Source organism: Excalfactoria chinensis, chromosome 1 (genome assembly GCF_039878825.1).
Source record: "Excalfactoria chinensis isolate bCotChi1 chromosome 1, bCotChi1.hap2, whole genome shotgun sequence".
Classification (NCBI taxonomy): domain Eukaryota; kingdom Metazoa; phylum Chordata; class Aves; order Galliformes; family Phasianidae; genus Excalfactoria; species Excalfactoria chinensis.
The window spans coordinates 25187382-25215077 of record NC_092825.1 but is presented as its reverse complement, the minus strand read 5'-3'; the positions used below and the strand labels follow the sequence as shown (position 1 = coordinate 25215077).

Below are 27696 nucleotides of genomic sequence, written 5' to 3'. Positions count from 1 at the left end.
GCAGATTTGACCTCTTTGGCATTATACAGTATCACAGTTTCTCTCTGCTTTGTAATCTCAGGCTTCATCTAGCTCAGACAGGAACCTTCATTACCTTTAGAGTCAGATCTTATTGAAAAGGACAAGGCGAAAGGTGTGTTAATAATTTAAGCAAACATTTATCCTTTCCATTAAACCGTTAAACTACAGATAATCCTCAGAGTGTTTTTAGGAATCACTGCTTTATCTTCTAACTAAAAGAACACCTTAAAACAAGCTGTAGGCACACAGATGTAATCCAAGAGGGCACACAGATTTTGGAATGTTCTGGAAGTGATCAAAGAAGCACCAAATGGAAATGAGCATCCAAACCAGCAAAATATATTTAAGCAATGTCACAAATACGCACACACAAACATCTATTTACAGATCTAAAATCGGCATGTCCAGTAAAAATCTTCCCACAGAAAGGTATTTAGAAACAAGAAGTCTAACCCAGTTCCATCGTCCACTGCTGGTGACAGAGATGCTTACAGCTAGCACAGCGTTCAGCGGGATTTAGCAAAGTAATGGGAAAACTTACTGAAATGGATGAGATTATTTCTAGGAAAATCCTGAGCTGAAGGTCAGGACAACAACAACCACGAGGCATAAAAAGCACAATGAGCTGCAAATACTTAACTCTGGTAGTGCAAAAAGATACAGACGATGGCTTCAGCCCCACACTTGTTCAGAGAGAAACACTGTGAAGTTCCAATGTGAACTCCCTTAAAGATTCATGTTTGTGGGACTTAGTGCATTTCTATGTTTCAGCAATGTCGATCCTATACAGGAGGTAAATGAAGTCAACATAAAATTACTGCTGTGATACAAACTTACATCAACCTTTATAACAAAAGTTCTGAATATACGGTACAGACAAGCACCTCAAAAAACCCAACAAAGTTCAGTTTAGACCACAAGCTAAACTTCTCAACCCATACAATAAATTCTTGAGCCTGTCCCCCCCAAATAAAAACAACCTGCATGCAAATGACATCATACGTAACATTCTTTGGAACTGGGTTTAAGTTTCTCTCACTCCACGCAGGGCACGGCAGACAGATGATGCCCACCGCCATGTGGAGCTGCTGGTGTGTCATTGAGATGCAGAGAGCAGCCATGTGCATCAGCAGAGGGCAGCTGCACAGAGTTCTGCCCACACCTGGCCCTTGCCTGGGAACACGGGCTGTGGTGTACAGGTGGTGAATTAATACTGCTGAGTTCCTGAGGCTCATCATCCTGCACCCTGGGTTTTGAATCACAAAATACAGTCTCTTTGTCCAATAAAAGGCCTCACCGTTTTAAATGGTTGTAAACATATCATTTAGATTGAAGTAGCATTTGCACCATGCCTTTGCTGTCAAAAAAAATTCTTATGAGTCAAAAGTAGGAATACCTTGATGTTAAAATTGTTACAAATTCAGAAAACCAGAGTTCTTTGAGAAACAAATCTGAGGATGCATGATCTGTTTTGTGAATAATCTTATACCAGACTGAAGAGCTGACTCCTCATTTACTATACAACAAACTGCTGACAGCCGCCCAGTCTGTCCTATAGAAAATCTAAGTCTGATAAACATCCTGGAAACCATTTAATAAACTGAGGCAAGAGATCAGCACCAAATGTTTTTTGTTCTGTACAAAAATAAGCGTGTCACTGCGCTGCAAAACACATCATTCGCATTAGGCTGCTCAGAGATTCAAAACAGGTCAGAAATCCCAAGCTTTTCCATTCCTCTCCTAGAAAGATACAGGTTAACAGTCATAACGGTGTGACAGTGGTACAAACACAATAAGATGCACCTGTTGCAATTAGCAGAAATGCCGGTGCTCAAAGCTTTTCCAAAACAAAAAGGACAAATGTGTTGATTTTCAGATGCTTACAGGCCAACTATCAATTATTACAGTATTGCTGTAAAGGAACTTTGTTAAAACTTCATCTTAATTAGCGTTCCACTTGGAACAGTTTGTGATGTAATCAGATCAACTTTACTGAAATGATGATAGTTTACAAGCCAAGCAATTGCCTTATGGCAAACTTCTTTTCTCCACACTCAGAGGTAAGGCTGAGAAAGGCTTCTGCAGAAGAGGTAGTGCTGGTCCTTGATGGATGCTGTTCAGCCTAACTGTAAGTATCCAAGTTAGGAGCATGAGTGAGGAGCATATGTACCCAGCGAGGCTCCTGAAGATGACTTACAACAGAAGTGCTCTAAAGTTATTAAACACAAGTAAAGGATTTGTCTGCTTGACCTTTGGCATGTGAAAGTAAAAACAAGACAAAACTATTAGGCACAACCAGTGGAAAATTTGCTTCATCCTAAAACAGATCAAATGAGTCTTTCTCCAGGAACATTTATTCCTCATTGCTATTGAGCAATGGAGCAGTGCAGGTCGCTAGCACAGATTCAGTCTAATTTTCAGGCAGCTTAAATAAGACAATACCTACCCCAGAGTCCCACTTTAGGAACTTAAATGGCATACATGAAGCGAGATGGTGCCATTACTTTCCACTCACCCCTCTGGGTTTGGTGACAGAGTACCAGTGGCTCAAAGGAGTAGGACTGAGCCTTAGTAGGATGCCAAATTTCACATCTCATTCCTTTATCCACTTTCCACTTTTTCAGAGATGGAGAAGCAGAAAAGGGGGGTGGGTGAAGGAGTGTTTTCTTGCTGAACAAGAAAAATCACCACTGGGAAGCTGGTGGGTGCAAATTACTGTGGCTACTTCAGATCTCATCATTTGATAACACTTTATTTTCATGAGTTACTAACAGATATCAGTTAGCAGAATCTCTGCCTGAGAAGGTCAGATGGAACGAGAAAAGCCCTTCAAAACAAAGACTTACAGAAGTCCGAAAAATATGCGTTTCAATTAAAATACGATTGCTGTGCTTTAAATAAATACCAGCTACCACCTGAAAGTTCTAATAAAATACTGATGGAAAAATAAAAAGTTATTCTGGATTGTGCATGTGTGTAACAGCACCAGTTTTACTATCTTAGCAGCTTAGTCCTTTAACTCCTCACTTACTGTACTTATGCAAACGAGGCAAAAAAGCTACGCAGCTTCTCTGAAAAGCATTGGGACAAGCTTTCTGGAGTCCCATCCAACTTAACAGGAAGGATTAAGACCAGCACCTTGTGGCTGGGAAAGCAGAGTCAAGGAATATTCAAGGTTCAGTGCTGGCTTAAGGGAATAATCTTTCTGACAAACTGCTTGCTCATGGCTTTGATAGGTTTTGGGGTGAGCTCACTGGTCTAATCCTGGACTCAACATTTTACAGGATTGAGGCTTTAGGTGCAGATAAATGTGGAAGCAAGGCAGCACTTGTACTTTCACTTATTATCTACAGACTATTTTCTTGGTTAAATTCCTTGGGGTTTGCTTCCTCCCCAGTCTTAGTTTCTTCAGAGCAGAAATACCACTAAGTATGAGCCTGAAAAACACAGGATCACCCTGACCACTGAGGAAAGAACTCTGTGCACTTTCTATTCCATCAAACATCACGTGGTTACCCGATTTCCTGTGGCAAATTTCTTCCACTGATGGCAGCAGAGAATGAGGTGGGAGCTGAAGATGTAAAAAAAGAAAACTAAAGACTCTTGCAACTTATCTACAATGATTTTTTCATTCTTCTCTTTTAATTTTGGCTCAGTGCTATAATATCCTTGAACCCGCCAAATAACTTCAAGGACATATATTTTGATTTCAATATTAGCTTGCTTCCTTTCCTGTATTTGAATCTTACAGTGATATAAATGGCAGATAGGCATGCTCTAACATTCTTATGAGCTGTTGTCTTTCACGCTGGTAATTCCAAACAAAGGCTGCTTCAAATAGCACACATGAACATGCAAACTGTTGCCAAGATGCATGGTCTCGTTAAGTCTCTTACATATGTACATACAGTCCTGTAACAAAACACAAATATTATAGTCCTACCCTCCTCTGTTTAAGACTGCAGTTTCTAACTGTTGCATATACTGTAGCTGCTCAAAGAGCCAAACAAAGTGAGTGCAGCAGATTTATTCATAGAAAACAGTCATATAAAAAAAAAAACTGTGAGGAAGTTCCCAGAGCCCTCACTTCATTTTCTCTTTGGTTCCTAATTAGGATTTGACGAGTTTGAAACCCTGTCCTGTGTCCAACACCGTGGGAAGAAACCAACTCATTTTCAATCTTTTCAAGCACCTAAAACATGCTTTACAGACCCAGAACATATTGAGACCGCAAAACCAGTTTGCCAAATGCACTAATGGATAGGTAACACGTGGGAAATATATCATCCAGTGTTTGGCAACATCACTTCCTGTTGGCAAGTGCAGAGTATAATCACTCCAGCGTTTTGAGACGCCATACACTGCTTTCACTGTACGTCCCTTTTCCGACCAGCTGATGTTACTGTCAGGGTTACAGTTGTACTCAACCCATTGCCTGGTGAAGTCTCCAAGCTGTGGTGGGTCTGCTTCCTCAACATCTACAACTCTGGCCATCTCTGCTCCTTGCACTGCGACATACTGGTCGTTTACTTTTCTTACTTCTTTGACCCAAGGCTGGGAGTTCTCACAGTCTAGAACAATGATGAGTCGAGAACAAAAGGTGCCGTTCTTTTCTCTCCACCAGTCCAGAAGTGTGTCAAGTCGCAAAGCATCACCTCCTGCCACAAGGAAAACACATTTAGTATCAGCATGAAGAAACAGCAAACTCTGCAGGATGTTAACTGCGGATTCTGACACACCTGCAACTCAAGTGTCACAACTTCTCACGTTCCATCTCAGCTTATGCTCCAGCTTTGCTTTGAAAGAGCACATCTTTATTAAATGAAGTTACCTATGATGGGGATTCCTTCCACCTAAGCGTAAGGGCACTGCAGGATCTACGTAGCTTTGAAAACTGAACTACTTACTCAAGTGTTTAAGGGAAACATCTTGCATCTTTATTCACATCTTAAGTGAATAAAACTCCACTGGCTCCACAGTGATTATTAATGTAAGGAACTGATGTCTACATGTTGGAGGTTGGAATACAGATTAACCACAAAAACACTCTGGTTTGAAAGCATCTGCTTTAAAAAAAAATAATTACGATGACTTACAGAAGAAAAGTAGGAAAATATGATTTTAAATAGCAGTATTTCAATTCCAGAGCGATTTTCATTGTGTAGCATAAGTACATTTAGCAAACTTTAAAATCTTGTTAACAGGAATTGAACTGCACAAATGAATCTCAAACACAATAGCTGCATATTTCAGCATTCACATTTCTGTCTGTAAGGGGTGACAAAAGAAGTAATTCAAGTTAATAGCCTGGAGTTCAAGCTTTGAGCACGATACTGCAGTTAAAGTAAAATCAACATTAAAGGGCTACAACTTTCTCTAAAATGAATGCAAACTTGGGAAAAGATAGTACCAAAGAAAACCTTAAGAATTTACAACAGTGATTTAATCTTGGTACACGATCCCCTGATTGCTGTATTTCAGTTTATTTACAATAGAGACTTGTGTAGAAGCCAGTTTCCTTTTGTTTTTCCTAGGTAAGGCCCCTCTGCCAGTTATCAGTAAAAATTTATTTGTTAACATTTGGAAGGCTTATAAATAAACTTTACTTCAATGTAACTATGCAGGGAGTCAGGAGATTTAAAAACAATATAATTGTTACAACTGTCTGAAGAAAACCACCTCATCCTTCATCTGTAAACACACCTTCCCCTTCCAGCCCTACTAACCTCAACCACACAGACTGATGGCCAGCACAAGATTCAGGCACCAAACTGTGTAAGAAATCTATGCATCTGGCCACATCTGGCTCAGGCAGGTTTCACAAGCAGCTGGGCTGACAGTTTTAGCAGTAGAGATGAAGTTTGATTAGCCCAGCTCTTGCCTTGCATTCACTAGGAAGAACATGACCTCCCAGGTTGTCTGACTGCTCATGCCTTATGCATGACTAGTTAACAGGTTTTTTTATACACCACTGTGCTCCATCCCACCTTCCAACTACAGAGAAACATCATTATTGAATTAATAAATTCAGAAAGGCTTCTTTTAAAGATGTCATTAGAAAGCACAGACTACACTGCTACTGCTGTGCAGTATCGCTGCATAAGTCAAGAGAAAGACACTGCTTTTTCTATTAGATGCAAATGATGTATTTCCTTGTTGCCATCTCTTTAATCCTCTCCAGAGGTCAGAGGATGGTACACATGACAGGAGCTAATGACCAAATGTTCCATCTGTCACAAAACACCACTGCCCAGTACAAAGTACGTGCTGTACCACCGTATAACCAAACATCCTTCATCTTTTCAGTTTATACTCCAGGTTACTCACAGAAGCAGTGCTGTCTGGAAGGACTATCAAGTTGCACCCCATAATTTATCTAACTCTCACAATAGGAAACTAATCCCAAAGTGTATTCAAGGCAAGTTCTAACTGTCTGTTCCCTTTCTTTATATGACTACACATTATTTCCAAGTAGAAACTGAAGATGTGCTTGGAAAGGTAACTGAAAAGGAACTGGTTTAGAGGGCTGAAAATCACTGCATTTACATATTGCAGTAAACTTTATTGCAACTGTTACCTTGTCCCTGATCCTGAAAGTAAAGACAGAGTTTGGTACTGGCTACAGCTACCTGAACAGGTGCACAGACAGCCTAGCTCCTCTGCCACGCTCCATGCCGGCCAAATGTAAGTCATGATCTAGATGCTGTTAAATTTCTGCATCAATGTTTGGTCATATACACCCTAGTAAACTAATGGTACCTATGCTGCTGGCTGGAGCACTGGCAGGAGGCAGGCTGTGCAGTTTGCAGGCTCCACACAGTGTGAGGACAGGCTTGGCAATCATATGGGGTGGCAGCTGCTCTCCTGAATACAGCCACCTTATTCTCAGAGAAGTAATTCTGCCATGCTGGCACACACCATGGTACATCACTCAGTGACTATTGCTGTGGCTTTTTTATTTTATTTACTGATACAGATTAAGCCTTTGAGAAAAACATACGCACTGCTCTTCAGCAGGTGTAATAGTTCAGGCATGGAATTGCACCAGCACAGGTGTCTGGCCTCCAGAAGACTGACCTGTACCTGAACAGCTTATCATGCCCGCATGCCAAGCTCAGATCTGTCTACTCTGTTCAAGAGCCCATATCCTGGTAGATTGCTGATGAGCAGCCAGCAGCTCGCAGGCACAGTGCTGTCCATGAAAACTAATTCTGAAACCCGTTTTCTCCCTGGGTCAGAGTTATCACTACAAGATTCACATTTTGCACACAGAATGATCAGAAGGCCAGTTCCACACAGCAAGAGAACAAGGCTGAGCCTACCACCAACATGAAAAATTCACAGGTCTACTAAACAATCATTCTCATACAGCTGATATAGAACAGCACAAAACAAAGAGATCAAAAAAGGGACAAAAGGGAGGAAAATAGTTTGTAATCTTGAGGCTACACTTTACCTACAGTGACTCCCAAACTTTAGAATGACAGCAAACCTTCGTTTTTTTCCACGATACAAGGTTTCCTTAGTGTTTGAAAGGCTGCTTTTCTAGTGCCGTTTTATCAGCTTTTATTAATTTTATATTTCATAAGACACAGAATACATCTTAAGGACACATGCAGTCCTTTGTGACAGACTAGCTGTCACGGTGATACACAGAACACTGTATGATTCACTTGTAAGTATGCTGGCTCCGCCATGGCCAGGAAATGAGAAGAGATTATGTTTGTTCAGTACAGTGAGCAAATATTCATCAAAGTACAGGGGAAATCTATAGTTAGAGCAGGAGGCTGTCTGTTCCACATTAATTTGCTGGAATAAAAAGAAGTGATCTTTAAAGGTTACTCTTCAAATTGTAAGTGGAATAAGAAACTATTTAAACTTGTAAGCATACATTTAGGGTCAACAATTGCAAGGACAGGTAGCTGCAAAAGGATTTTTATCAAATTGACAAAATACTAAAAATGACAGAAGATGATCAGAGGGCTGGAGCACCTCCCCTACAAAGACAGACTCAGGGAGCTGGGCTTGTTCAGCCTGGAGAAACAAAGGATGCAGGGTGACCTCACCGCAGCCTTTCAGTGCCTAAAGGGAGTCTATAAACAGGAGGGGAGTCAACCCTTTACATGGGTAGATAATGGCAGGACAAGGGGAAATGATTTTAAATTGAAGGAGAGAAGATTTAGGTTGGATGTTGAAGGGAAGTTCTTTACTGTGAGTGGCGAAGTGGTGGAACAGGCTGCCCAGAGAGGTTGTGGATTGCAGAATCATAGAATCATTCAGGTTGGAAGAGATCTTAGAGATCATTGAGTCCAACCATGACCTAACGATACTACTCTAACTAACAACCCCCCGCTAAATCATGTCCCTGAGCACCACATCCAAATGGTTTTTAAACACACCCAGGGATGGTGACTCCACCACCTCCCTGGGGAGCCTATTCCAGGGCTTAGTAATGCTTTGTGTAGAGAAGTTTTTCTTATCCAACCTACACTTACCCTGGTGCAACCTGAGGCCATTTTCCCTCATCCTATCACCTGTCATGAGTGAGAAGAGACCAACCCCACTCTTGCTGTAATCACCTTTCAAGTATTGGAAGAGTCCCTGGAGGTGTTCAAGGCCAGGCTGGATGGACCCTAGGAGCCTGGTCTAGTATTAATGTGGAGGTTGGTGTCCCTGAATGTAGTGGGGGATGTTGGACATTCATGATCCTGATGGCCCCCTCCAACTGAGGCCATTCTGTGTAATTCATTGTGTGCGCAATTCCTTCCTGCTAGGAGCTCATATGAACTTATACTTCAAAGATGTGGTTCTTTGCTATTCTGGACTATAAAATAATGTGACTTCAAAGTTTTGCAACATATTATGAATTTTTTAAAGCAAGAATTCAATGATATATCAATGCCAAAATTATCAACAGAAATGCACAGAAGTTACCTGCCAGTGCCCATTCACCAGAGCCATGTGAGTGACCACTGTAATATAATATATATGTATCATGTCTGGGTCCATCTGCGGTCCGAAGTTCAAGAAAAGACTTGATCTTGGAGTGAAGGGTATCAAAGGACAGTCCACTTGTAGAGTAGTCACAACCATATGTCTCAATCATGTGATATGCAAAAAATCGTTGGATGGCATTAAGCATGCCTGTAGACCTCAGGTTTAACTCTTGCACATGATCAGGTGGAAGAAGAGTTGGCTGGCCATCGGGACTAAAGAGAAGAAAACACCAGTTCTGATCAATAATGACCTCAGGTTTAGCAGACTTTTAGCAATTGGCAATTTCTTTTCTTCCTGTGGCATATTTTCTCTGCAATGAAGTTCAACTATTGTAAATCCAAGTGAACTTGAAAAACAGTTTTCAAACAATACCAAACCCTGTGTTTCAGTGAGGAGCCATTATCTTCCCCTCCCTTTTCAAAGTGTGAGCCTTTACTCAGCCCCATGCAGCTGACCAGCAGGGAGAAAGATAGTGTCTCTGGACTTAGATTTGCTCTTGCCCACACTCTGAACTTGCTGGGTAAAGACAAGCAGTGATGTGAACACATCAGGCTCCAGCTATTTCATCAAGTCCCACTGAGAGAGCACTGCCTTCAGAGAGGTACTTCTTCACAGACAGCTGGGTGCAGGAAAAATGAGTGCTAGTTTGCACAAAAAATATCAAGCAAACTAGTTTTCAGCAACAGACTAGAAGAAATGCACATCACAGTTTACTCTGGTATTTTGAATTCATGTATCTCTGTTCTAAAATAGTCCTTATGCAATATGGTACTCCCTTATGCAGATATAATAACCCACTTGCGTATGCTGGTTGAATGCTCATCTTTCAGCCTAAGAAGTAAATTTCAGAGAACGGTGTTCACAGCTTAGAAAATGAAAGTTCTAAGAAAATGATGAACTGTACCTGGAACAAGCCAAGTATATTCAAACGTGTGGGTACATGTACCTGAATAGGTAATGAAACGGCCTCAGGATTCCAAACTGCAAGCTATTCATTAATTGTAACAGCAAGATATTTGGTCCTTCAAGATGCCCAGTGGCGTTAGTTACTCGCTCTTTTTGAAGGAATACAAAAGTCCCTGAGTAAGAGCACTGGACTGCCTCTATTTGCTAACATTTCACTTACACCACTGTGAAGTTGAAGCACACAGTAACTATACCTGCAGAAGTTGGTGGGAATCACAACAGCATACCCGACACACGTTCCCCCCAGGCAGTTTCCCAACTCGTGGAACAGCCCATGAGCCATGGACTCCAGAGGCAGAACAATGAGAAATGCACTCATGAAGATCCCATTGCTTGGCTAGAAAGAAAATAGACAGATTTAGGTATTGCATGAAATGTTCTTCCTATACACAGTTTTAATGTATTTTCATAGTATCATATCATAGTATCGTGCGAGTTGGAAGGGACCTTAGAGATCATCGAGTCCAGCTCCCGGGTTTCGAGCCTCCTGTGTAGCGAAGCGGCACTTCTACCCCTGCGCCACAGGGGGGATTCGAACCCGGGCCCTCCGGTGCCGCAAGCAGCAGCTTATACCACTGCGCCACTGGGGGCACACATGTATTTGATCGAACATAACATGGAATAAGAGTTATTCTATGCAATGAATACTTAAATCTTTACACGTACATTAAAACAGTGAGTACTCTAAAGACAAAGGAGAGGTCAATTTGGAGGTTTGGGAAGAAGGCCGGCGGTAAGCAGGGATCACTCTTCTGAAAGAAATGCAGTTGAAATCACTGACAGCATAGGATTTAGGTTTGAAAGCCCTGATCATAGCTTAAGCTTTACCCATTTAAGTAGTGATATCAAATGCCACAAAATTAATGTGTATAAAAGAAATACTTCTGTAAATATCAGCAGGATTGGGACTTGATCAGTAAAATACTGCACACAATATTATACACCTAGCATGAGACGACAATGTACTATAATGCAGCACTGAAAATATCTGTTCCACTATTCTTACTTTTTAATGCTAAATAAATATTTACATATATGAACAAGGGATTTTATATATATCTCCTCAGCAGGGTACAATTTAATGTGTTGCACAAAGACACATCAAGAACATTACTGCAATTATTACATACTGTATTATTGTCTTTTTAAGACAATTCTTTATGTGTCTTGATACATAGGTATCACAAGAAAATCTACTACAGGACTTTGTAGGGTTCACACAGCTGATATTCTACATGAAATTTTCCTGTTTTGTAGCTAAGAAGCAGTTTTGGAAAGGATTCCTTCAGTAACAGTGAAAAGCAGATCACTTCAATGAAATAGGTAGGGTTCCAAAACTCAGCTGCAGCCACTATCAGAACAGTAAAAACAGTCTGCTGAAATGTCAGGTATCAGCGAGAGGCAGATCAGACTCAGGTTTCCCTTATTTATTTAAATATGATGTGACTGGCTTTAATAAGGCATAAAATGCTTTAGGAAAGGTAGAACGATATAACACATAACCAATCAAGGACATTAACGCTCACGTTAATATTATCAAGTACTCATGTTCATTTTGCAGCAAAGGATATAAATTCATGCCAACAGCCTCTTGTCTACAGACTCCCATCACATTTATTTTATGTGTGCTCTCTGCATAAATGTACAGCATTAATATTTGCTTTAAACCTGGGTTTTGCTTTCCTGTTTAACGCTCTCAGTGATTTGCTGCAGACTGGTAGTTCAGCTTAACACGCAGAAAAAAAAACAATTCACAATTTGGAATGTAAATCATACTGAAAAAATGAAACTTAAACCAACTCCATTCTCACTGGTGCACAACGCTAATGCAACAATATTCAGTTTTTAAGAACACTGCATAACTTCCAAAGAAAAGCTTTACTCATCTCCTGTGCTTCCAGCCCTAAGATACTGTGGTTTCTGAATGTCCCAGTTTTAAATAGTGGTCCATTGTACTTCTGATAGGATTTCACCCGAGTCCTGGAAATGGTGACAGCAATACATCTACCACAAATAAACACCAGAATCTGATATGACCTGATAACTAACTGATAACATTATTAACTGAAAGTTGATAGCACTGCTCTCAAATAACCGATAACTGTCAACTGATAGCATCGTTCTCAAATTCCATCACCTGAAACCACTATAAAATTATATCCAGATCTGACTAAGCTTTACAGAATTCCTTACCGATGAGAAGTTTATTTACCTAGTTTCTAGTGCTGAAGAACCATGACACTGAGCAGACATTCTATCATGCCATCAGTAACGAAGGAGAGCTTCCCTTTACCTGCAGCACTGCACACCTCATCAGAAAAGTGCGTAATATGCTGTGATTGGCTAACATTGAGCAAGAAAATCAGTTCAAGTATAGAGACTGTGAAAGATGATAATTCTCTTGATAATAAAGCAATCAGATTCCACGTGGTGTAATCTGATCTTATATTTGGTGCTAATAATTTGAATCCATAAGGAGTAATGCCTGCCTACTAAATACACGTACGTTATAGGAGATTCATAATCACTTTTATGTGTGCCATTTTCTCAGCCATCTCAGGAGATATCTTCCATCATTCCAGAAACATTCCTTACCAATTATACCTATTGCTCAGCTGGTCAGGATCACTGGGTAAGTTAAGAGGCGGGAAATACAGCAAGTACAATGAAACACCCATGAAGCAACTCTCAAATTCTGTGTCAGATCATAAGGAGTTTCAGAGTAATTTCCCCAAACCACAATATAACAATTATAGCATAACCCCAACTTGTATTGTTGAAAATAAGGAGAAAAATAACCCTGTAAATAATTTTCATGCCAAGTGTGTCAGCAGAAAGAGCTCAGCTTCCTAAATCAACTCAGTGAAAAGGACTTATTGACAACTTAGAAAATCTGCTCATCTGGAAAAGTTTCCCATTTATGATCAGTTAGAGGTTTTTCTAAACCTTGAAAAGCCTGAATGCACAGACCATGAAGTGGTCAAGTTTTAGAACTATGACAAATCCAGCTTTTCTATCACATATAAACATGATGTATATGAGTTTTGGATCTTGTAATAACAAACTGTGTCTATGTTACATTAGTGTTTTAATCTAAATGACCAAGTTACAAATAAAAAAAATACACCGAACCATAAAAATAATAGATATAAGAATCACTGAATGGCCTTGGTTGAAAAGGAGGTTGTGGATGCCCCATCCCTGGAAGCATTCAAGGCCAGGCTGGATGTGGCTCTGGGCAGCCTGGTCTGGTGGTTGGCGACCCTGAACATTACAGGGTGTTGAAACCATGTGATCATCCAGGGACGGGGCATCCACAACCTCCTTGAGCAACCTGTTCCAGTGCATCACCACCCTGAGTGAAAAACTTCCTCCTAATATCTAACATAAACCTCCCCTGCCTTAGTTTAAAACCATTCCCCCTTGTTCTATCACTATCCACCCTGGTAAACAGCCATTTCCCCTCATGTTCATATGCTCCCTTCAAGTACTGGAAGGCCGCAATGAGGTCTTCCCAGAGCCTTCTCTTCTCCAAGCTAAACAAGCCCAATTTCCTCAACCTTTCCCCACAGGAGAGGTGCTCCAGCCCTCTGACCACCTTTGTGGCCCTCCTCTGGACCCTCTCCAAGAGCTCCATGTCCTTCCTGTACTGGGTGCCCCAGGCCTGGACACAGTACTCCATGTGGGGCCTCACAAGAGCTGAGTAGAGAGGAAAAATCACCTCCCTCTCCATGCTGGCCACCCCTTTTTTAATGCAGCCCAGAACACAGTTGGCCTTCCGGGCTGCAAGCGCACACTGCTGGCTCATGTCCAGCTTCTTGTCTATGAGAAGAATATCATGAAGAATATCATTACATCATTAATTTAAATAATTCTTATTTCAGAAGTTTACTCCGAAAATGCTATCATATTCTGAACACTCCCTGTATTTCCCCAGGCCCCTAAAACATACACATCAGTAAGCCTACAGAGCGTTCTGCAATAACAGAACTTGAGATCATCACAAAAATTTACAGTTTTCATTAAATTTCCAACTGAGTCAGATTAAAAAATAATTAAATTTACAATCAATTGCTGAAAGTACTCCTATTAATATGAAGAGACTAGCAGGAAAATTCACAAGTACTTACTGGATAAGGGTCTTGTTACATACAGAAGGTAATCACCTCTAAGATCCATCTCACACTATATCTTACTTTTAGTTTGCACTAAACATTAAAGAAGAATAGGAAACATGCTCTACTATATTATGAGTTGACACAGCTCCACCTGAGGTTTCAACTCATCTTCACTTAGCAGCCATCTTACACTATCAAGCAGTAAAGCATATTTATTGTTAGGATATACATTTTATGTGTATAGACATCCATCTAATGTAAAGATGCTGGCACTTGCTGTCAGCCCTTTATCATAGTTTGATTTACAAGAATGATTAACAGTGTTGGAGAAACTCTGCAGTAAGATGGAATATTTTAATTCAGCACTGAAAAAAACCAAAACAAACAAACAAAAAAACACAACAGCATTTTAAAATATCCAAACAAGAACAACACAGCAAAAAATAATACCTAATTAAGTAATTATTGTTATATAAGTCTTAAGGTGGGTCCCTGTGTTAAGATAGCAGCTCAGATGCCAAGAGGAGACTTACTAAATCCAAAGGTTTTGATGACTGCCCTTAAAGGAGCAGATGGCTGTGTGCTCACAGGTGGGGCCAGAAAGGGATTTTGCTCTTTCAGCAGTTCAGCCTGCTTTCACTCTGCTGCTGACTGCTCAAGCAATCTCAGCCCAAAGCAGCTCTCTGTACTGCAAGTGCCGACTGCCCCCAGACAGTGCAAAAAGCAAGCAGAGGACAGGGACCATCTCTGCAGTACCACTGAAAACATAAGAAGCTTTTTTATCTCTTGCCTTTTGGTGGTTTTGTTTGGTTTTTGCTTCTATGTTCTTCTCTAGAATATTTAGGAAATATATAGTGCATTCTCCTTTCAAATAATGCAGAAAAGTGTTTAAAAAATACTTCTTGCCTTTGGCTACTAAAATAACAGACAATGAAAGATGAGTGAGATTTGCCAGGAGCACAATCCTTTGCCTTCATTTAGCTTTTAAAGCAATTTTATGGTTAAATGTAACTTTGTTAAAACACCAGAAATTATAGGTACCTTCTATCCAAAGTATCCTATTTTATATTTGTGGGTAGGACGACTCCATTCCCAAGGAGAAAACCACTGTCGAAACAATTCCAATAAAGCATTTCACAACTGAGCATTAGTGACATATGACTGATGAAAACAACAATGAGGAGGAAGAAAAAAATAAAGAAGCATTAAATTAAATCGGAAGCCAGTTACAAAGACTCATCGAAAAGCCCTTCTGATTAAATAGAAATTCATAAGCAGATGTCAGCTCAGATTATCACAGAGCTGCCAAATGGTGAGGCTGGCAGGGACCTCTAGAGGTTATCTGCTCCAGCACCCTGCTTGGGCAGGGACACCCAGAGCGGGCAACCTGGGATTACCTGTACCAGAGAGACACAACTGAGGAGGCTTACAAAGATGGATTTGTTTATTTGTAAGGAAAAACCCTGCCCTGCATTTCAGTATCCAAGCTGAATAGTAGCTCTCTGTTTTTACCTATCCTTTTGTGCACATTCTTGTGCATTTACAGGGAAATAAACAAGTAATGCTGCTGAGCTCCTCTCCAGTTGTTCTGCAGACACAAAGCCAGATACACTCCAGGAGAAAAAGAATAACTTGATAACTCAACTGTGAAGAATAGCTTATTCCAAATGAAAACGTGAGGTACTCTATAGGAAAGAAAGAAAACTTAAAGACAGCATTTGTGAAGTTCAACTACCAGAAGTAACAGCTTTATAACAAACTATTTAATGAAAGAATAGTCTCTGGAGAACAATAAATACTCCATTGCTTCTGACTAACAAAACAGCACTGGGAAAACACAAAAGATGGTTTCAGAAAACAGTCTGTGCATGTGCTGGCAGACAGACTTGATGCGTTGCGTCCCATCCCTGATCTCTGCTCTAATCATAGGAAAGCCCATCTCTCAGCCAACGTGTGTTTGTAACAACACAACCAGAAACAGCTGTCAATTTAAAAGCATATCAACTGGAATTCTGATTTATTTTTTTTAATACAAAAACTTGAAATCTGCAATTAATCAGACTGACAGTAAAGCTTTAACATAAATCCGACTCTAGTTTAGAATCTAGTCACAGAGTCTAGAATCTTGTCACAGAGTTAACAAACCAGTGCTACCCTCCAGCATTTCACCAAACTTCTGCAGAGCAGGAACATAAACTCGGGTTTGAATTTCAGCCGGAGATGCATTCAGCACAACAGGAAGAACGGAACCAATCACTCCTTACGATACTAGGCTCAGGGCTGAGCCTAATTCAGCTACCAAAAGCACCCAGGCTCATCTGAACTCTATCCTCATCCATCCTTCTCAGACAAAACAGATACAGTGATGAGCAGCAAGAGCTCTGCTGCTGCTCCAGGGTGCCTTCCATGAATGAGGGCACCTCGGCTGTGGGCAGGCATCGCGTTGTACCCACTGGGTTGGGACCAGGGGTGCGGGTAGCCAAGGAGGGCTTGAGCACACATGGCACAGGTAAAGACTGGTAACAAATATGTTTGAGAAGGGATTAGCGATGAGCAAGTGGGATTTGGGATCTAGCTGATAAGATGGTGAAACAGTGGGGAAAGAGGGAATAATGGGGTTGCAAAAAGCTGAGTAATGAGTTTGTAATAAACAGTGAGACAAATATGTAAGGCACATCAGTGAGGGATAAAAGATGAGCAGAGAAAGAGAGCAGGAATGGTGTGGCTACTGGAGAAAACATGGAGCAGTGCAAACCGAGCTTTCAAAACCCTTCTGCAAGATGGTCACACAGCACAAAGAATATAAAAACACTCTCCCCCAAACAAGAAAGTACTCACACAAACAATAAACTAACTTTTCTTTTACAAACAAATGGAGTGCACATTACTGCTAATTCAAGTACAAGAACTCACATATGTAATGGATATTATTATTTTACTAACCCATCAAATCCACTAAAAACAAGAATAGTGTACTTAAAGTTCTTCATTCCATTACTTTATGTGTCTCTGACAGAGTTCATTTTTCTCTTGGTAGTACTAAATACAGGTCTACCAGCAACAACAATTCTCTTCAGCCAGTAATTCAGCAAAACTGTACTCTTACCTTGGCATAAAGCACTTAAACATTTGATTTTTAGTTTCTGAGAAAAAAGACTCCTCCAAACCTTCCCAAGAATTTTGCTTGCAAATTCCAAGACCATCATGTGCAATTTTTTCATCATTTTATTAGCATCTGAAAGAAGCAATGTCTGAGTCATTTGCATGTCTTCTGCTGGATTCTGTTCCAACCAAGAGCCTAATTACAGACAGGCACATGAGTAATTGCTGAAATGAGTAAGTGCTATTGGAGTTAAAGAGGCTATTGATCTGACTAAAATTATTTACAGAAACATAAAGGCAGTGAAGAACACTTACTGCAGATTTTTGCAAGAAAAATTTCCGTGGGTTTCTACTGACAAGTCAAGGTGTCCTTCCTTTCCAGCAAAAGCAGGGATTATTCTCAGAAGCAGACCATGTCATTAAGTCCCACTGAAAACCTGCTACTCAATTTCTGAATGCAATCACCTTTAACAAATTACTTTTACATTTCTTGTGCTTCCTGAGCAAATCCTCTGACTTCACGTATACTCTTCACATTTCAAGTCTGATCTGTTGGAGACAGAATCTGCTTAGTTCTTCCTAAGCACATCCCAAGCCCCAGAAACAGAGACAGCCCAAGGCTTATTGCAAGGGCTGAACTCCCCTTAAAGAAAGGTCCTTGGCTAACACAACTTCCATCCTACTTGAGTCAGAAGCAAATAACATAACATGAAAATGTAAGGGTGGCTGTATTAGGCGACACTGAAGGTCTATCTAGGATAATGTTGTCTGCACAGAGTCCAACCGGATGCCTAGGTAAGACTGTAAGGACAAGCCTTCATGTCTTCTGAGTACTCCAGCTACTGGTGGCTTATGTGCTCCTAAAGCCAGATACAGTTTCTTAGGAGAACAGAAGCCTCAGAGAATGTGCCCCCATCAACTCATCCAGTTTCCCCATGAGCCCCAGTGACCACTTAGTGCACACTGTGATACAGTCCAAGCTAACCTGACAGTAGAGGGAACTATTTCTACCTGTCTGCCTCAAATTTGTCTCATGCCAACTTGACTCTCATCAGCTTTTGCACTGGAACTTCCTTTCTGATATGCACAGTATTTTATTTTTTTGTATTCCCACTTAGCTCATTTCCATACTGATGCAATCTCATTTAGCCATTTCTGTTTGAAGTCTCTAATGAATTTCATCAATCTTCTGCAAACCTTCTCCTGTTTCCTTATCTACTGAATGACAAGTAAGAATTATGCAATTACTGAAAATACAGAAGCTATGGATTTATACAGTACATAAGAATACCTCTAGTTCTTTCCCAACAATGTCCAGTATTTAATTTGCTTTTTTGAACACTAATAAACATTAAGCTGACGGGAAGGCATCTACCAGTCCTAAAAATCTTTTTCTATTACATTTCTATTACATACTAACATCAGCAGTTGTTTTTTTTGTTTGTTTGTTTTGTTTTTGGAGCAAGAGTTTCTGAAAACTAGAACACAAACAATATATAAAGCCCAATTTATACTGGTTAATTGTATCCTGATACATCATTGCTTTCTTACACCTAATTATTTTGAAAGCTGACATTACCCAGGAAGATACAGAAGAGGCACAGTTTCTTGCAGTTCCTGTAACTACCAAGGTATCCATTTATTAAGCCATGCTCTGGCCAGGCCTGATAAAACACAGCCTTTTCTGAGAGCAGAAGAAATAGGCAGAGTGATCTATCTGTGAGGCAAACATCACCCCTCTAAAACAGAAATGCTTTTAGCTTAAGACAGCTGCATCCATAATCTTAAACTAATTCATTACTATAAATACACAGTGCAAGAAACACAAATATACTAAAATAAATGTCAACAGATTATCTCAGAAAATAATTAGTATTATAATAAAAATGTATTTCCGGATGAGTATGTGGTCCAATGCCTTCCATTTCTGTCACTACGATTACTCCTCTTCCCACTCAGTAGGTAAATATACAACCCATCAGACAGAGGCGATGAGTGACAGCTTATCTTATTTACACACAGGATGCAAGAAACTGAGCTTAGCCCAAAATACTAAGGTTTTAGCTGAATCGTCAGCTTGCCTCTTGTGAAATGTCCTGGACAAAGCATTTCCAAGCACAACAGCACTTTCCCAGAGAGGCCTGAAAATTATCAAACATGTAACAGCTGCAGTTATTATGGGGTGCACAACAGGGGTGGGGAAAAAAAAGAATGACAAGGAATTATCAGCACAAAGAGGAAAAAAGTAACAGGATGAGTTTGAATCCAATCCTCCCTGCATAACATCCCCTTTCTCTAGCACATCACCTTCATCACACCACTTGGTGTGGTGTCATCCATAAACTTGCTGAGGGTGCACCGAATCCCACTGTCCGCATCACTGACAAAGATGTTAAATAGCGCTGGTCCTAATACAGGCCCCTGAGGGACACCACTTCTGACAGGTCTCCACAAAGCTGTCAACATCAGATCTTGGAGCTCAACCATCCAACCAATTCCTTATCTACCAAGTGATTTATCCATCACATCCACATCTCCCCAATTTACAGACAAGAACGTTGTGTAGTACAGTGTCAAATGCTTCATCCAGGTGGATGATGTGAGAAATATATTCCGGACAATTTTCTTCTCTACTATTTTCTGGGGTTCTTTTGTCCTTTCTGCAGGTTCGGGCACTGTAGCTATGCATGCTAATACTTCTCAAAGAAAAAGCAAAACTTCCTACCCTCTGTGGCAAGTTTGTCTACTAACCTCTGATGCTCCTAACAAAGGATAAAAACAAATGCCTAAAACCTTACCCTCCTCTCCCACCACAGCTCCTACACAACACCCGTTAATTGCCATTTCCAACAAGTTCTGTAATGCCTTTAATCCATGAGGCCATTTAAAACAGATGCCAAACTCCCTTTTCACCCCGCTGCCCCACTGATAACATGCAATGTACTTTAGTTTGGGTAATGAAAAAGCACTTTGAGAGGAATGTATGTTTTCTGATAAAGAAATCACATAGGTCCTAAGTGGGGAAAAAAGAACACAACACGTCTTAAGGTAACAACACTGTGATTTTAAGAACTGGTCTTTCTGAGGACATTTCCTGTGATACGTACAGATTTGAATGTAAGCCACTGACATCACTCATACCAACCATTTGCTGGTTTGTCATCCTCACTTCTCATTAATGATTAAATACAAAGCAAAACCATTGAAAACTGCATTCGAAAAAACAAAGGTAGACCTTGATTCTATTAAAACAGTCCATAAAATAAAGTCCTCAATAGGGTGTGCGTTAGTAGGATCTGATGCAGTGATTTAGTTTTTAAACACATTGTATGGTGTGAGTAATCTGGAGGCAAAATAATTTTGTAAGCAGGTAGATACTTCTTTTACCCTGGAAACACGATCTGAACTTCCCACTCTGGTCATGAAGAATTTCCAGTTGTCTTCATTAGCCACAGTCAAGGCAACACAAAGCATTAAATCAGAAGAGGAAGCTTTTGAAGCCAAAGGTTCCAACACTGAATTACTAAGCTTTGATGACACGATACACCACCAAATGACACAAGAATTTTAAGAAGCCAGCAGTTCTCAGGGACATTCTTGAGAGGGAGATCAAAATAAGGAGATCAAAATAAAGAGATTATTACTTACTTGCCAAGAAACTGCCCCCAAAACAGCAGTTGCGAGAAGGCTGAAAAATACCAGCTGTTTTGAAATCAAACAGAAGTGACGCATTCCTTTAGATGCCATAACTCTGTCAAGGCTGTTGTTTTCTGCACAGTGGGTATAGTACACTTTATGACAGTCATTTAACTTTGTGTGAAATCCCCAAAGAGTTATAAAAAAAATCACATGACAGATCATCCAAAATATTCCAAAGATAGAAAAACCAGGTATCACAAAGTACCAGAGACCCAAATCCCACAGCTTGAAGGCAGCAAGAATGAAAAAGATGAGTTCAATGACTCCAACTGAGATGACAGAAAGCCTTCTGCAGATTTTACCACGGTACAGGTAGGGCTTCCATCGTTCTGTAACCGAAAGTCCACTGAAGTAGACATCGAGGAGGGGATCTGAAATCAGGCAGCTGAAGAAACAGGCCAAGGCAAAAGGGTTGGTGGGAATTTTCAGTGATGGAAAAAAGAGTAAGGATGCGATGGCTCCAAAAATAGCCAAATTTGGAATTGCCAAAAAAGACTTCATACGTAAGTCAATAATCAGCATGGCCAAAGCCATAACCAACAGAATAATACTCATAGATTTTTCTACTAGCATAGTTGTGCTGGCAATTGCAAATCCAACTAGCTCCAAAAATTCAACTGTTGTCAGCAGAGTCGGGCGATGATGGACACATCCACAAATCCTCTCAACCAAAGAACATAATACCCTCAAAACAATGGCAGAAAGAAGTAGATATTTAGTAGCTTCTTCTTTCACATCGTTTTTGAAAGCAGAATTATTGAGAAAACAGAGAAGGCCAAGCAAAAAACCAAACCAAAGATTGGAGAGACTCAAACTTGCTGTTTCCATTGAAAAATAGTAGTACAGTATGCTGGCAATTCCAAGAACAAACAGTCCAAGAATAAATATTACCAAAATCAGCGCATCTGCAGTTTTTTCCCATCTGACATAAAGGCCCATACAAATGGCAACCAGTAAGTTGATTCTGGCAAGATAGCCAAGATATCTGACTGATGAATGCATGTTCACTTCTCTGTTTGCTTCTTCCAGCCTTGTCATTGCTGCATAGAGACAATGACTAACGCAGTAACGCAGTGACCCACACATGTAAACTGCAGTTAGGGGTTTCTACCCACTTGACTGAAAGAAAATATTTGGGTTTCATCCAACAAATTCAATGTGACAGCTGCTTTCTGGAGTATCATTTCAGCAACAGCGGTCCAGAATCACTGAGGTTCCTGGAAGAGAAATTTTAAAGAACGTTAGTGGCAATTAACTCCCTTTAACAGTGCACAGCATAAACACAACACATCCATTTAACATCTGAAACACAAAATGAATACGAGACAAGAGTGTTCTTCAAGGTCATTCAAACTGACATAGTTATTAAAACATAATACTGTTTTCACATTAATTTTATTTCATAATTTGAACGAGAAAAATTTAAACCAAACCTGGCCAGTGCAGTTTTGCCATGCGAACCATGCACTGGGTGTCTGTATTGCTTATCTATGGATATCCAAAGCATTTCTGTTATATCCATTACCTTATAAAATACTCCACAGTTTTGTTTTACTTTACCTGACATTTTTAAGTTCTGCTTTTACACTAAATCTTCTCAGTATGTTTGGAAAGTCTTTTTACCAGTCAAATAGCTACAGAGATCACAAAAAGAACTTCACAATCAGTTAACAAGCTTCAACCCAAAACAGATCACGAGAAAGGCAATTATCATTATCTGCACTTCAAAGAAGGGGAATGGTTATATCATTTATCAACTGATTTGGCACTCACTGTATTCAGAGATAAAATTCAGTCTTTTTTAACATAAACTCAATGCATTCAGTTTTACCCCTGAGACATTTCTTCCCACAAAACAAACAACAAGAATAAAACAAATAAGATAAACATTGCATTTAGAATGCAAACTCTTCCTACCCAGACCAACTTAACTGCCGTGGTTTTCTTTTCAATATAGAACCACAGAATGGCTCAGGCTGGAAGGGCCCTTAAAAACCCCCTGCTGTAGGCAGGGCTGCCACCCACTGAATCAGACAGACTGCCCAGCGCCCCCATCCAATCTGGACTTGTAAACCTCCAGGGATGGGGCATCTGCAACTTCCCAGAGCAACCTCAGTGAAAAGAATTTCCCTGACATCTAATCTAAATCTCTCCTCTTTCAGTTTAAAATCATTTTCCTTTGTCCTATAATTATCAAACCATGTGAGGCGTCTGTCTCCCTCCTATTTATAAGCTCTTTTTAAGCACTGGAAGGCCACAAGATCATTTTCTGCAGACAAAAAGAGCCCAACTCCTCCAGCCTTTCACTGCAGGAGAGGTGCTCCAGCCCTCGGACCATCTTTGTGGCTTCCTCTGAACATGTTCCCACAGCTCCACATCTTCCGTGTACTGGGGACCCCAGACCTGGGCACAGTACTCCAGAATGGGCCTCATGAGGGCAGAGTAGATGGGAATTATCGGCTTCCTCGTTTCCAATTCAGCCTGGGAATACATGGTCATATTTTAGGTGAGATCTCTGCAGATCTCACTAAACATCATCAGTATTTTACAGGATATGCTTCTTCCTGGTCTGAACACAGTTTTGAAACATGAGGACTACTGCAATCCTATTGGTGTATAACCTTACCAAGTTTACACATAAACAATACCATTAATTTCCATACTTAGAATTCCCTTGAGAACTTATCTTGTTCTAAATGCAGAAACAACATTTGATTCCCACACTACTCACAAGGGACGGCTAATACATGATGCTTTGTGAGTTCTCTGGATTTCAGCAATGCATTTCACAGTACTCATTATGATTTATATATATAAACTGAATTCATAACTGTCTGGACACTTAAGATCTAGTAATATTTTGCCTCTCACTCGGTAATACAAGTACCTCTAAGTGTTTCATTTGTTCTCTGCTTCACACACAGCCCAAAGTTAGCTATCGTGTTTCCATATTGGATATGTGACAACGTATCAGATATTACAGCTCTGTGCTTACTCCTGTATTCTAGTAACACAACCAGCATTCACTTTGTAGACAACTCAAGCCATCTATTAAACTACCACATAACTCCCTCCCTCCACACCAAGCCTGCAGCTGGCCCTCATTCAAGCCACAAACACAGAGGAATAATTTCATGTTCTCTTCTAACTCTCAGCACTGATGTTTGATGGCTGCTACACAGAGCTGTGTGTGCTGTCCTGCTGTCACGGAACCTTCCTGGCATCCTCCAAGACAAGTATTAATTTTGGAGGTATTCATGCAGATAACAGCTTCACACAAGGCATCGGACTGTCCCACACACAAAATGCATGAGCTCCCACACAATGCTTGGCTTCAGTTTTTGCCACTGCTGCTAAATCACTTTTTGTAGGCTGTTACACAACAAACTCCCACACAGCAAGCCACTCTGTCTGGCTGAGTACACACTGAGCTGGGTTTTGTCATCACATTACGAGGAACACGAAACAGAAACTGCTGCTGCTGGCGTTGAGGTGTCTGCATGAGCATGCTGACAGAAAACACGGAGCTGGTTCAAGTGCTGAGTTACCTGCAGCACAGAAGCACTGTGGCAGCTCAGACCCGGAATCCAGCTTCCTCTTCCTGATTTTCTATTGGATTAGCAAAAATGTCCAGCAGAAAACCATTCTATTAGCCAGCAACCAAAATGCATAGTCAACATGTTGGTTAAAACAGTAAAAAGCCATATGTTTGTGATCTATGCATGATATGACACAGATGTTTACCAAACCACTGTAACACAGCAAATCCAGTGCGGAACTCCTATATTGGATTTATTCTTCAAAATACAACTACTTGCTGCTTTTGTCACTCATCTGTGTTTAAACTTGGAACAAAGAACAGCTCAACGTTTGTTTTATACCTCAAACTAGTGGCCTCTGTGTTTCAAGATGCTACTTTGAAGTTAAACAGTTGATCAGTCAAGCACAGATACAAAGTAAATGGAACGTGTACATTTCTTATTAAAGTACTCTTTGAATTTGCAGACTTACGAGGAGAACCAGGAGTCTGAAAACAGATTAAAACACTCAACTCTTCAAGAGCCTTTCTATATAAGAAGGCACAGTGCTCCCAAAACAGACCGTACCACTATTAGGCTGAAAAAAACCCCCCAAATTACACCTAAAGTAGCATTAAGGGTGGTTCGCTGGTTTCAAGCCTGGGTGAGGCCTACCTACACTGAATTCCAAAAGCCTGTTACCGGATCTCATTTTCTGCCACATTCTTCCAGTTTCGCATGTATTTGTAGCAAAAGCGACTTTTAAGAAGAAAAACGCCGTTACGTTAACACGCTAATGGAACAGGCACAAGCCTCAGAATAACGATTCCGCTCGCTGTCAAGCACAGCACGGAGCGCAGCCCGGCTAACAGGCCCCGCCGGCTGCCCGGCACCGTGTCAGGGGCACCCGCCGTCCAACGCCGAGCCAAGCGCTGCCGCAACCGGCGGCACTGGAACCCGATGCTGGACGGCCGCTCCGTGCGTGGGGCGGCGCCCCGGGGCTTTCCGCCGTGAAGTCCTCGATCCCGCGCCGGGACCGGCCCGAGACCCCGCGCGCCCCCCGCCCCGTCCCGCACTCACCTCAACAGGCGTCCCGCCAACTTCCTCCCCCGCCGCGCCGCCGCCATCTTGAGGCTGAGGCCCCGGCTACGGGCAGCGCCAGGGCCCAAACGGCGGCAGCGGAGGCCCGCTGGGCGTGGAGGGAGTGCCGGGCTCGGGCCTGCTCGGCGCTGCGGGGCTCGGCGAGCCGCGCTGGGGAATACCGGCGGTGGGAGCGCTCCCTGGGGCGGCGCCCGGCTGCGGGAGGACGGCGTAGAGCTCCGAGGAGCCGGGCGGAAGGGAAGCGTTCGGAGCAACGGCTGAGCCTGAAACCGAGGCGGGGAAGGCGGGAGAGGTGCGCTCGCGTCGGCTGCATCAAGAGCGGGCCGCTGCCTGCAGGCCCGGCGCGGTACTGGTGGCGGAGCAGGCTCCAGCCGCTGGGGAGGGGCATGCTGCGTTCCCCGGCCGCCTCCTGACAGGGGAATTCGGCAGGCAATAGATACGCGGGCGCACAGAACGCAGCGCTGACGGAGCGGGAGAACGAAAAGCAAAGGCGCGTCCCGTAATCAGTCCGACGGCGCCTGGTGCACAGAGAAGAAAGAGGCCGTGCCGCTCTCGCCTCCCTGTCATTTGCCGGCAGCCGCGTTCTTCAGGGACAGCATACAGAGCCACAGAAATAACGTCCGTGTTTCACTGCACTGCACAGCGCAGTCGGGTGGGTAAGAGGAGGAGGTTTGAGGATCTTAGTTAGCTCCGCTGCTTACACGGGCGAAATAATAAAGAGTTTGAATTTCAGACAGCTACCATACAGCGGCTCTTTGAATTGCAAGACTGTGCTGCAGGTTTCTACCCCCTTTCCTGCAATCCATTATTCGTAATTCTGCTGTAGTAGGCGGGTACGAACACTGGGGACGTGACGTGACAGGAGCTCCCCTGCTCTGTGATTGGCAAATATTACGCGCGCACAGCTACGCACAGCATAGGGGACGGAGACGAAGTAGTGCGTGTATATAAGGAGACGCCACGAGACAATGAACGCCATTTTACTGCATACTGGTTTGTTGCCTGTATGCAGTTCTTGGCTCCGATAAGGTATTGGTCAGCTTCGCAGGCTAGAGCAAAATGAACAGTGGTAGCAACCCATGTGAGAGTTGCTCTAGTGAGTCTGCGGAATAACGGTGTTACTGCAAGGAGGCGGTGGGACACGCCTGCAGAAGGCCGTGGTGTAGCAGCAGAACTGCGTGCAACGCGTGCCCGTGGGACAGCAGGACCTGTGGAGCTGACTTGCGGAATCAAACTCTATAATCCCGGGATTGGTTATAAAGCAGGTATGTTTATTCCAGCGTTGCGCAGCGCCGGGTGCAAGGGGGATAGCACCTCCAAACTTGCACACCTTGTAACTTGTAAAATGGTGACACAGATATAGGTACACCTCATACATAGTCAATGATTTCCTGGAGTTCTGATACATATTCAATAGCTGTTTAGCATGCAGACCCCCTCTTGTTATCACCCATCTTATCAGGGAGATGCAACTCCTGATACTGAAACTTCTAATCCCCTCCTTGCCAGGTGTCTCAGGGAGATCTCAGTCCTTATCTGCATCCTTCCTGCTCTCCCAGACCCATTGTCTCCATTCCTTGTTATTCTAACTAACTAGATCATTCCTTTTCCCACCTACAAACTACATTTAACTATCCCCCTTTATTCTAAATTCCAACAGAGCCTCTGCTTCTTGCTTCGCTGTTCATTCCCCCTTTTCTTTAATCTAGCAGGATTTTTCTCCTGCTAGATCATTTCTGGTGTGTGGCATCTAGTTATTCTGTTATTCCCTTGATTGCACTTTTGTATAATTTATATGTAGTTAATCCAGTCTGTGTTCTTGTTGATTGTCACCCACCAAAACAGTGACTCAAATCCTGCAGCAGTTTGTTTTCTTGCCTTAAATTTATCGGGGACACCTCTAGGTACCCCGACTGAATCTATATACATTTCTTTTTCAAATGCCAGGGTGAATGGTATAACTAATTGAACAAGTGCACAGGTGCCTCCCCAGTTAAATGGTTAAGTTGGACCATAAAATCTTTCCCCCACAGTACCACCAGAAATCTGCCCTGGAGATTCCCAATCTTGAATAATTTCCTGCTGAATCCTCTGTAACATTCAAGACCTCACTGCATAAGGAAGTTTCCTTTAGGCCTAGTAGCCTTCACACCCTGCCGTGAGAGGCAAGCTGT

General features: G+C 41.8%; 1 protein-coding gene across 1 annotated transcript; it reads right to left on the bottom strand.

Annotated features, from left to right (window-relative positions):
• Positions 1–337: 337 nt before the first annotated feature.
• Positions 338–26781, bottom strand: TMEM168 (transmembrane protein 168). The gene is made up of 5 exons (XM_072328793.1): positions 25502–26781; positions 20853–22120; positions 10179–10321; positions 8956–9230; positions 338–4679 (listed from the first exon to the last, which is right to left on the bottom strand). Exons 2-5 carry the CDS (start codon positions 21987–21989, stop codon positions 4132–4134), a joined length of 2103 nt encoding a protein of 700 aa, XP_072184894.1. The 5' UTR covers positions 21990–22120; positions 25502–26781; the 3' UTR covers positions 338–4131.
• Between the last annotated feature and the right edge of the window lie 915 nt (positions 26782–27696).